The sequence below is a fragment of the Parasteatoda tepidariorum genome, chromosome 9 (genome assembly GCF_982258835.1).
Source record: "Parasteatoda tepidariorum strain Cologne lab strain chromosome 9, Ptep-v5.0, whole genome shotgun sequence".
Classification (NCBI taxonomy): Eukaryota; Metazoa; Arthropoda; class Arachnida; order Araneae; family Theridiidae; genus Parasteatoda; species Parasteatoda tepidariorum.
Window position 1 is genome coordinate 43,828,232 of NC_141763.1, and position 12,275 is coordinate 43,840,506.

General features: G+C 31.0%; 1 protein-coding gene across 3 annotated transcripts in view; it reads right to left on the reverse strand.

Annotated features, from left to right (window-relative positions):
- The window catches only part of LOC107439574 (tyrosine-protein phosphatase 10D), a 141,293-nt gene extending 134,669 nt beyond the window's left edge, over positions 1-6,624 (reverse strand). For all 3 annotated transcript variants that reach the window (XR_015429197.1, XR_015429196.1, XM_087151692.1), the window contains exon 1: positions 5,999-6,624. Coding sequence is in view for 1 of the 3 variants with exons in the window: in XM_087151692.1 (XP_087007818.1) it covers positions 5,999-6,064 (66 nt within the window). In the remaining 2 variants the exon portion in view is untranslated. The remainder of the gene's footprint in view (positions 1-5,998) is intronic.
- Between the last annotated feature and the right edge of the window lie 5,651 nt (positions 6,625-12,275).

The window sequence follows — 12,275 nt, forward strand, 5'->3', positions numbered from 1 at the left end:
TTTGGGAACGCCACCGATCACAATTGGTATTAACCAAATGTTATTACACTATGAAGAATATGTAACAGCTAAATTAAAATTAAAAAAAATAAACAAAATAATAAACAATTATTAATAAAAAAATTAACTATTAATGCTAAATAAACAACTAATAACCATAAAAAACAAGCTAACAATAAATAACTAGCAAAAAAAAATAACAGTCCTGCTTAAACTAACACCTTACAACCTAATATAAGTTATCTGTCATCTAATCTGCAACAACAGAAGTCACACTGATGTTACTTTATGTTGTTTTAAGACATGGCAAAATGCATTTTTTTTCAATGTAAATAAAGAGTTTTGAGTTGATAGTATTTAGTATTATTATTTTCCCAATAATCACGAAGTCAAAATTATTTGACGGCACGTCTATGACCTCATTAAACAATTTTTTAGAAACATTGGCACGTTGGTGTATAAAGGTTCGCCACCCCTGCCTTAGATGATAACGATAACCGCTTATAAACTGCTGTTTGTAGAAAATGCAACACCATGAAAGAATCATCAGAATCAAATGAAATTTAATGCAGAAACGACTTGTACTGATACAAATAAATGATGAAATTTTCAAAACAAAAGAAACAAATTAAGCGTCCGAAATCAGTATTTGGTGCAGCCACCACGCGCTGCAATAAGTGCTGCTATACGACGTGGCATGGAGTCAAACAGATGTTGAATATCTGCTTGAGGAAGAGAATTCCATATCGCTTGTATGCGCAACCAAAGTTCGTCTTTGGAAACTGCAGGACGCGGATCACGAGTGAGACGCCGACCAACCATATCCCACACGTGCTCAATAGGCGACATATCCGGCGAATAAGCAGGCCAAGGAAGAAGTTGCATGCGTTGTGCTGAACAGAAGTCTCTAACAGTCCGCGCAACATGTGGGCGTGCATTATCCTGCTGAAAGATAGCTCCAGGGATGCCTTGAAGGAAAGGAACGACTTCGGGCTGTAGCACTTCACGGACGTATCTGTTGCTATTGAGATTACCCTCAATTCGTATCAAATTGGATCGTCCATGATACGAAATCGCACCCCAGACCATAACTCCGGGTGTTCGACCACTATGTCGTTCAATAATACACTCAGGAAGGCAGCGTTGACCGGCATAACGTCTAACACGAACACGGCCATCATGGGTCCACAAATTGAAGCGTGATTCATCTGAAAAGACAACTTGGTGCCAATCAGCTCGCCAGTCTCTGTGCTCAAGAGCCCACTGCCGACGCAGCCGTCGATGATCCGCCGTGAGGGGAATCCTGTATAATGGCACCCTTGCACGCAATCCACGGCGCAGCAGACGACGACGAATTAACGAGGCCGACAATTGTACACCTGTAGCAGTAGACCAATGTGCTGCCAGCTGCCTGGAGGAAGCTGTGCGATCATTCACCGCCATGCGGAGCAGGTGTCGATCATCGCGCTCTGACGTCACCTTCTGTCGTCCAGTGCCTGTTTTTCGAGTTGTTCGGTGCTCGTCGGTCCACTGCTTCCAAACTCGCATCACTGTGGAACTGTTCCGCTGCATACGAGCTGCTATTGCGCGATAGGAAAATCCTCGTTCTCGAAGGCCGATTATCCTCCCTCGTTCAAACTCTGTAAGTTGCTTGAATTTCTTATTCTTCCGTCGTGGAGGCATACTCAGGTCTCACTAAACGTTTGCCACTAACAAATAATCATAGACTATTTTCAACGTCCCGCTACAGCACTTTATTTATACGCTTTCAGCATCAATTCAGAGGGCGCTGCGCGCGCCACGCACGCGCGATGGCTCTGAAACTTTATTAATTTGCATAATATCCTATAATTGACATTTGCTGCGAATTTCATTTAATTCTGATGATTCCTTCATGGTGTTGCATTTTCTACAAACAGCAGTTTATCTTGGCGCTCCATCGCGTTTCAGATGTGTGACCTGCCATCACGGCAGCATTATCGCAACATTGTGATCTGCAGTTTGTTAATGAAATTTCATCGTAATTTAATTTCTCTAAAATTGTATTTTCGATCGAGGCTGCATCTTTAGCATGTATTTCAATAAAACTCAAAAAAGATTCTTTGATGGAAACTTTTTTATTGATAAAATCAGCATCTACATACCTAGCGACTTGGGACATTTGTTCTCGATGAGAGATATCAGGAGTTGAATTAAGCAAAAGTCCATAATATTTATTTCTTTTGATATCGTTTATTAGTTAATTTTGAACTGTAGATGCCAGAAGATGATGTTGTTGTTGTAGTTCATTTACGTCGCACTAGAGCTGCACAATGGGCTATTGGCGACGGTCTGGGAAACATCCCTGAGGATGATCCGAAGACATGCCATCACAATTTTGATCCTCTGCGGAGGGGATGGCACCCCCGCTTCGGTAGCCCAACGACCTGCACGCGAAATAGAGCACTTTACGGTAGCACAGTTTAACGAGGACCAATACCGCACACCCTCGGTCCCTGCGCAGACTGATCCAAGTGGGTCACCCACCCGCACACTGGCCGCAGCTAGTGATGCTTGACTTCGGTGATCTGCTGGGAACCGTGTCTTAACGATCAGTTCACTGCGGGACGCCAGAAGATGAATGAATTCATTTGTGGTGACAAATATGAGAACAACAAATTTCTTCATACTCTATTCACTTAATAATAGAATCGTCGAATAAATGTAGTAAGTAATCTTATTTGATTTATTACTTACCAAGAATGCCTTGAACTTGAAAGGTAATAACATAGTGAAATATACAATATAATTTATGCTGACATTAAACTTATATACAACATTTAATAACATTTCATTTTTATTCTAAGCAGAGCGCGATGACAAGGACGTGAATTAAATATTGAAATATATTTAATATGAATATGAATTTAATATGAATATGAATTTAATATAATATTTAATATGAATTAAATATTATGAATAATATTTATGAATTAACATTTATAATATTACACTGGCACTAATTTAAAATATATTTTCCAGAAATCAATTATAATAAAAAAAAATTATCCAGCAATTGTTTTGTTTTGCGGACCATTTGGCGCCCCTTTGTGAGTAGCGCCCGGGGCATGATGCCCCCCTTTGCCCACCCCTCGCTACGCCACTGGTTGAACATTAGTAGTCATAAACCCATAAAAAATGGGGTCGGCTGTTCAATTACGGTTATTAAAAAAAAAAAAAAAGGTCTGGTTATGGAGGTTTCTTGCTTAATATAGCGTCCTCTTAACTTAACAGTGCTTTTGACACTGAAAAATTTCTTAAGTGCTAAATGACATAAATTTAAAAAAAAAAAAAATTAAAATTCTCACCACAAAAAAGAAATATAAATAAATAAATAAACAATAATTTCTCGAATTTCTCATCATTGTTTACCAACATTTCCTCGTCGTCCTCGGAGGAAGATGACGATTTCGAGGATGACAATTCAGAGAAAAGGCTCTAAATTTAGCTCCTCAACCCTAGCAGGGAGTTTTCTGCTTACCTCGTAACTTTCCCCCCTCCTAATGACGAGGGTTGGAGGTAATTCTGTTGCGGGGAGGGCCCCCCGACAAACTGGGAGACGGAAATATTCCTACAGGAAATGACTGTCAAAACCGTATCTTTTGAGTTACCTCAAGCAGATGGAAGGCTAATACTCAAGAGAGCGTCACTTTCCTCTGATGTTGCTAGATTCAGTTCCGGTATCTTTTCCCCTCACACTCCCACTTCAAAAAAATGTCAGAAGATAATTTTTTCTTGAAGTCTTTTCAGTTTGAAGTTGAAATTCTGAGAAATATCACAGCAACAGTGTGCGTGCCTCATAAAAAAATTGAATCTGTTCTGCTCAGTCTCCTCAAACAATGCCTGTTTGGGTGAATTCTGTGATATTTTTCCTTGCCGTAAAATAATTTCATATCAAAAAGTGTCTTGATGTGCCTACCGCGTTTTTAATTCAAAAATAATACTGTAATATTGAGTAAAAGAACACTTTCAGTTTTTTATTTTAAAATTAATAATCGATTTATATGAAAAAAATTATTACATAAATGATAGATTTTCGAAATATTTCCTTTTGTGTATTTCGATTTTTTCTTTCTTTCAATTTTGAAGTGTTTACAGTTTGATTGGTTTGACAGTTTTGATAGGTATACAGCTTTTTAAATCACTTCGAAGCAATTTTTTTACATGACAAAATACATTGATTAAATTGAGTGAAATTGGTCGAGTAGCTCCTGAGAAATTGAAACAAACAAACAAATTATAATTTTAATCGTAATGATATATGTATACGTATATTTCACATTGGAAGCATAAATACAATGCTTTCTTATACTTTATTAGGAGATAACGGCTTCAAATTTCTTTTTTTATTATTCTGAGAGGAAAGAAAAATGTTTTTCTTTTATTCGAAACTTTATCTTGTTCAGACATGTTTTTTTTTTCTTTTGCGATCTTTATACAAAGAAATATGTTGAAAAAAATTAATGATACAAAGCTCAATTAGTGGTAGGGTACCCATTTAACTAAAAAAGGCCTTTATTTCTATAATCTTAACTATTACCCTAATTTGTACCCATCTTGATTCCTTGCCAATTAGGGATTTAAGATAATCAACATTTTTATTCATAATAAATGCCATTAATAAGTCATGCATTTCACTAACTATTTAAATACTTTGACAACTACTTTTCTAATTTGTGTAGCATAACAAAATGAATCACGCAGGTTTTTAATTAGTTTTCCTTTTTATTACATGACCAGTATTGTTGGTTTGATTTTGAGTGCAACTTATAAAGGGCTTAAGCAAGGATTAGTTCATATAAAACAGCATCCTGATTTTATCGATTCGAATCCAAACATAATTTTTTTAAACATATTTTCGATAAGAAATACATCAAAATTGCTTTCCACATGCAATAATTTCATAATCTCAAAACTTGTTTTAATATCTCATATTTCAATTAAAAATAATTTAGGAAAAATTAGAAGGCAATTGAGTAAATACAAAATTGTAAAGGAAAAATTGGAGAAAAAAACATATCTATTGATTCAGTTTAAAATATTATTTTTCAAGAATATACAGCATATTTAAATGATTTTTGGAGTTGTAAATTATTTATAAGTATGAATTTGCAAATTGTTCAAAATATGAAAGAACTAAACTTAATAAATTCTAAATTAGAGCAAGAATAATAAAAAAAAATACTAAAATAAAAATAATAAATAATTAAATGAATAAAAACAGCTAAGTTTCAGATTTATTTTTCATTAATTAAAGATTAATGACGCCTCATAGTTTATAATTCGATTTATACATGGTTATCTAATAATAAATAATAATAAAAAAGGACGAGAATATATAAAAGATTTTAAGAATGTTTCAGAGATTTCATCATGAATAGATCTCCTTAATTGCATTTAAAGTCTATAAACTTCAAGCTAAATGAAGATGGATGATTTGATGATAAGTTAAAGAGATCATTTTGTTTTGTTGAGATAACATTTTTTCAAAACAAAATGAATAACTTTGGTTGATTGAGACTAATAGTTCCTCGTTTAAGAAAGTTATCTGCCGCCAAATCTTAGTTGGCGGAAGTTATCGTGGATTAATATGAAAATTAAATTAATGTTATTGTGTTTAAATCCTCTCGTTCAAAAATTTTACTTTTGGCTGAAGACTTGTTGTTTTCATGTCATAGGATTTATCTAAAAAACAATTTATTCAACGTGGAACACAATTTATCCAAAATCTTTTTTTGCCAGTATATAATACGTAAATATCAGCTTTGAATCATAAAACAGCTTTGTTTAAGATTTTTATGCATAAAATTGCTATAAGCTGTTAGCGTTTATTAGTTTCATTTCAAAGTTTTTTATTCTTTAAGAAAAAAAAGTTAAACGATAAGAAAAACACTTTTTTCCTTTTACATAAATTTGTATTGTAATTAATATTCCATAATATAATTCTAAATGTACTTACCTGAAATTTTATCAGCAATAAGCTCACATAAATTAGATATTTGGCTATGATAAATTTGGTCTCCATTTTTTAGTTTACCCCTGGCTGAGCATTGTGTAGCGAAGGGGTTAAAAAATATCTCCGGCATAGATAATTTTTCCAAAAGTCATCAGAAATTATTCGAAGATTTAATTTATTTCTTATTTAATATCCATCTTAACCATAGCATATATTCCACACTTGCTTCTTTACAGATAAACAATCTTCCATTGTAAACACACTTCTTAATAATAATAGAATTTCTCTCTTAAAAAACAAACCAGACACTCTAATGACGCAAACGATTGTAAATATTTTTTTAATGCAGACGATTTTTCACTTTTTATTTGGAAATTCCAGAGAAAATTAAATCGTCTGTACAACGAAAGAGAGTGAAATAGAATTGAATATATAATTTAGGAGGTGAAATGGCCTACATTGAAACCAGCTCCGCAACTGCTGATCGCATCTCGAATTGTGAGAGTAAAAAGCTTGAGCCAAAGCTACTAAACAGAGCCCCGAGGCATAGCGTGTTTTATTTTTTTTCTATTTTCACTCCTCCCGTTCCTTTCCTTTCGCTTGATTGTTTTATTCCCAGCATTTGAATTTAGAACAGGTGAGTAAAAGTTTTACTTCTAAAAGCGCCATCTGTAATCATTATTGTTAACTAACTTCAGACTAAATATTTACAAAATTTATTAGTGATGTTTTGTACGAAAAATTTAACCGGAAAAATCAGTAATTCGAATTTTTACTGATAAATTAATTTTTTTGTTTGTAATGTGTACAATAAAAGCAATTTAAAATTATAAGCAATTTCTGAAAAGTAGTTTCAAAATTTACGTCATTTCTTTCTTTCAAATATTTAAAAAAAAAAAATATTTTTAGTTTTAAGTAATTAAAGTGATTTTGCATACGTTTTAGTTTAAAGCATATGTGGTTCAGCATAAAATTTTTATGGGACGAAATTAAAATACACTTACAATAGTTCTTAAATTTTCAGAATAAAAAAAAGTTAAAACATTTCGCCTGCTACATGCTTAATATCGGCAAAATGACCGCCTGTTAAATATTGGCAAAATGGCCACCTGCTAGTATATCTGTAAAATTACCTCCTGCTAAATATCTGTAAAATTACAGTTTGCTAAATATCGGTAAAATGATTATTATTTTTAATTTCTTTGCTTGTTTTTAACTCAGGTAAATTTAAACCAAAGATAATTTATGAAACTTTTTTTATTTGTCTGAAATATTAACCCCTTAACTTGAGCTCTCGAGTTAACTCAAGCTCGCTAAACAGGCCAAACTGTGCACACTCGAGATCATTCGAGCGGCGTTGTATTTTACGCTGCTATAATTTTTCACACTCGAATATAATCAAGAATTGAAAATAATGTGTTTTTTAACATAAAGTGTGTTTTTTTACATTAAAAAAAAAAGATTTTTTTCGGCTGGTTTTTTTCAAAAAAAATTTTACGTAAAGGAGTTAATGGAAACTTTTTAAAATTTTATTCAGGGTGCGTAGCCAAATTTTTCAACAAAAAATAAGCACCTTTTAAGCACTCAAAAATATTTTTAAGCACTTAAAAAAATATATAATTAGGCAGGGTTAGCAAGTTTTTGACAATTATCTGTTTTTAACCGTCATGTTAGGTAAAAAAACTTTTGGCATAGTTTTTGACAATAGTCAAAAATCATGAAATTTTAAATCATTTAAAACGAATGGCGTTTTCATGCGCTACTAACCGACTGTACGCCGAAATAGATTGGGGTTGAATTAATCGGGAAAACATTGAATAGAACAATGTAAACAGTGTCTTTTTGCATAATACGTGGCAGAAATCAACATGGTAAAAGGAAAATTAAGCTTCTTTTAAAAACAACCACTGAAAAAAGGACCTTTAAGAGCTTTTAAAAAACGAAAATAAGCACCTTTAAAAAACGCTACGCCCCCTGTTATACTTATTGAGGGCATACATTGAGAAAATATATGAACAGACTGCAAACAGTCCACCCTGAATAACTTTGGATCTAATGATCGGATCTTCACGTTCCACGACTCAATATTAATGGTTCGTGGGAGACTTAAATATGTTAATTAATTAGAGCAGGTGATATTTTAAGTTACGAAATCAGACACAAAAACGTTCTTTCTCAGAACAAACATACATTTCTCTGATGGAATCGGATTTTACGCGAATTGAATCTTATTAAGGGAATTGAAAATCGTTTGCACAATTATAAAATTTGTTTATCGAAAGATAATGCAAGGCAAAAAGTAACTTTATTTACATAATAATAGTTGAAAAAGCTTTGAATTGTAAGATATAAACTTTTTTACATTATTTTGAAGAAGGGAATTTTAAATGGCCAAATACAAAAGCTGAGCGAAATCGGTAGAATAGTCCTAAGAAATCGAATTTTGAAAAAGTCGTATTTTTTTAATTCGATTTCTCAAGAACTATTAAGCGAATTTCGCTCAAATTTTGCATTTCGCCATTTAAAATTCCATTCATTTTTTCGTCTAAATAAAATTATAAATATTAAACAAGGCTTACTTTTTGCATGGAATTATCTTTGGATAAACGAATTTTATAATTGTGTGCAAAAAGATTTCCATCCGCGTAAAATGTTCAACTAGATATTGCGAAATACGCAAAAAATAAAATTAACATTAAGGGGTCTAAACTTAGAACCACAGTGCTGACCAAACTATTGAGCCGCAGTTAGGAAAATATGCATATTTTCCTAACTGCGGCTTCTTCTAGTCTTGGAGGTCAGAAATCCAAAGCCCAAAGTCAGAAATCCCGGGAAAAAAAGGATGCTTATTCTGAGAAACTAAATTATTGTATCTGATTTTGTAACCTAAAATAACGTCTGCACTAACTAATTAGCATATTCGAGGTAAATCTCTTGAACCATTAAGATTGAGTATTATAGAAGGTAAAGAACCAATCAGTAGATCAAAGTTATTTAGAGAGGTCTGTTTTACCACTGTACACGGAACGCGGTGGAATAAAAAATATAACATTCGATAATTATTTTGAGAATTATTAAGCGTTAAAGATTTAGTACAAAATTTTCTGGCAAGCCAGTTATTATAAGCAACTACAGAATTGAAATTTGACGTGCTGATAAGGTAAATTTTACTGGTGAACTTAAGAATTTTTTTCGAAATTGCGATTTATGCCACCGAATTTAAGTTCTTTTCTCGCTGGAAAACGTTAATATGTCCGACGATTGGCTGTTTAATACTTCGTTGTGCTGCCATCTGGTATCCGTAATTGTAATTTTAGCAAAGAGTTAGTCCTTCAACAAGATTAATGACAAGTTCGCCAGCCAATCGTCTAGTTTCAAACAGTCCAAATTTTAATTCGTCATTTTAAAACACTTTCCTTTATTCAATGTATTTTTGTCCATTGAAGACTTTTCTACTTATACGCCGTAACAGAGGTTTTCAGTAATCCATGCGGAAATTTAAAACCAACACAACATTCAAGACACTCTTGACAATGTCAACTGATATTCGATTTATTCAACTCTTTTCGAATCAAGCTTGGAAGACATCTTTCAAGATTGCTGTGCGTTTTTGTTTTTACTACAAAAGTGGTACCCTTGATTATGGGGAATTAATGTAAGAATTAATGTTAAATTAATAGTATGCATACAAAATTATGATTAGCATTCAGTAATTAAATATGCAAAACTTATACTTACTAGTTAAAATTGTATTTTAACTAAATATTATTATTAAAAACAAAGAAATTCCTTCAATACTTAATTTTATGTAAGAAATGAAAACGGCTAAACATGAACAACACTGTGCATTTAATACATGGCTGATATGAAAATTGTATTTGATTTCAAGTGATTTCCAAAGCGCTGACTTTGTTTTCTTCTTGATGAACAAATTTAGAAAAAAGAATTATACATTCTTTTACAACGTTTTGAATCAACTATCTATAATATTGAGATTGACCAATGAAGCTAGCTAGCATGTACAAATCTATTAAAACAAAACGGTAAGATTGTTATAAATAATTTATTAAGGTGGATCAATTAACGGAAAATTAAAATGTTATATAATAATATAGTAAGTCAAAAATAATGTTATAAACTGAAATTGGTAGAAAATTAAAAATAAGATCACAACGAAAATAAACAGCAATAAATAAAAATATAAATTAATATTGACAAATTCGTCTGGTGCTTTGCAGCAGCCTGATAGTCTTTAAAGATAAGTTATCTATCATTAATTATCATATAATTAAAGAACAGAAAGACTATAAAAACAACGGACATTCTAAAAAATTGGTAATGGATGTACGAAAATGCTCTGATCATATGTATGAATAGAATTTTTTTTCTTATTCAGATCATAAAATAAAATAGTTTTTAGTGAGTAAATGTGTTTCATAAACAGCTCCCTGCTCTTGTCATATTTTTTTAAAGTTCATGTTTCCAGATTTGATAAAATATCACTTGGTACCTTCTTCCAATAAGCTTTTGAATTATGTTCCATTTTCAGTAAAACATGCAACTTCTTAGAAATTATATTCTATAAAAATTTTAATTGAAACAAATTAACATAAATATACCTATTAACACAAATATCAGAAAGAACTTTTGCAATCACCAGCAGTAATAACAAAGTATTATAAAGTCCTTTTGTTAGTTTTACTAGGAAGGAAAAAAAACTGGGAGAAGATATCATCATTAAGTTAACTACTAAAACATAAGTCAAACATTTACTTTTATTTTAACTCATTATAGGTATTATATAAATAAGGGCTTAAAAAATATTTAAAAAAAATCTTTACATTTTTTTTATCCGCCCTGCTGGTGCTGAGCATGCTAGCCTAAGAAATACATAAATGGGAAAAACTTGTACAGGCTTAAACAATTTTTAGAATATATACTAAAAATACATGTAAGCCTATTGTTTATTGCTCTTTGGAGAAAAAATTTTAATAACATTATTAAAAAAAAATACAAAAAAAAAACTATTAAAAAAAAAAGAGAAAGCAGAAAAATAAAAGGAATTTTTATAAAAAAAAAATTTTTTTTTTTAAAAAAAACTTTATTTTCAGAAAGAAATGCTGATGATAATGAAGTTTTCATTTCAATTCAATAAAAAATAAACTAGACCAGCAGTTCCCAAAAGGTATTCCCATGAACTCTAGGGTTCTGTAAAAGGATCACAGGGATTCCTAGAGTTACAGCTTTTTTTTTTTTTTAAAAACCAGTAATAAAGATATTTTATCCAAGCATTAAATCATAATTCATGTAACATTTTAGTTATTTATATTAAATTATATATGTAAAATACCAATAAAAAAGAAGTAAAATTTAATCAAAAAACAAACAATATATTGAATAAATTTAGAAAAAATACACACTAAAAAAAATCCATAAGTATTTCTAATTGAGCAATTCAAAATAAAGTAACCTAATTCCAGAATAAATAATTATGATTCTCTGATTACTATTCTCAACGTGCATAGCAGTTCTTTTTTGAAAACCAAAATTGGAACTTATTTTATTCATTTTCAGTATATGCATACACCTAGAACAAATCCATTGCTTCATTCTTCACTTTAAATATTTTCAAAATAATTAGTTTCTTCTCTGCCTTATTTCTTTGAAAAGTATATTTACAGCTAACAAACCTTATTTTAATACATAAAGTTTGACTTCCACCAAAAGAAGCTTGATTATTTAGGGTTCCACAGCTGTAAAAAATTGGGAATCACTATATAATAATATATAGACTATATTATTTGCATAATATACAGCTATTCATTTGAAGAATCATTCTTCCTTTCCAAAAATAATAATTATAAACAGCAAAAGAAAGAAATTTAGATAGGCAAGAATTTTAATATAAACATATAAAAAAAAATTATGTTCTTTGACAGAGTCAAAATTTATTAAAGATTTGAAACAAATGTTAAACGAAAATTAATAACAATTCTCATATTTGCCATCGTATTGAAATTTCAAGTATTAAGTGTTTAGGAAAAACTTTTTTAAATAAAAATAAGAATGACTAGGAAAATAAAAGAATATTATTTTTTTTTTTTAAGTTTTATTGGATTCAATAATTTTTTAATCTTATTAAAATTTAATTGTCTTTCATTAATTTTTTCTTTTGTTTTGGTACAGTTCACCTAGCATCTAAGACATTTTCTTGTTCTGTTAAAAATATGAGAGGGTACTTCTTGATATTTTTAATATTTATATGAAGGTAAGAAAAATA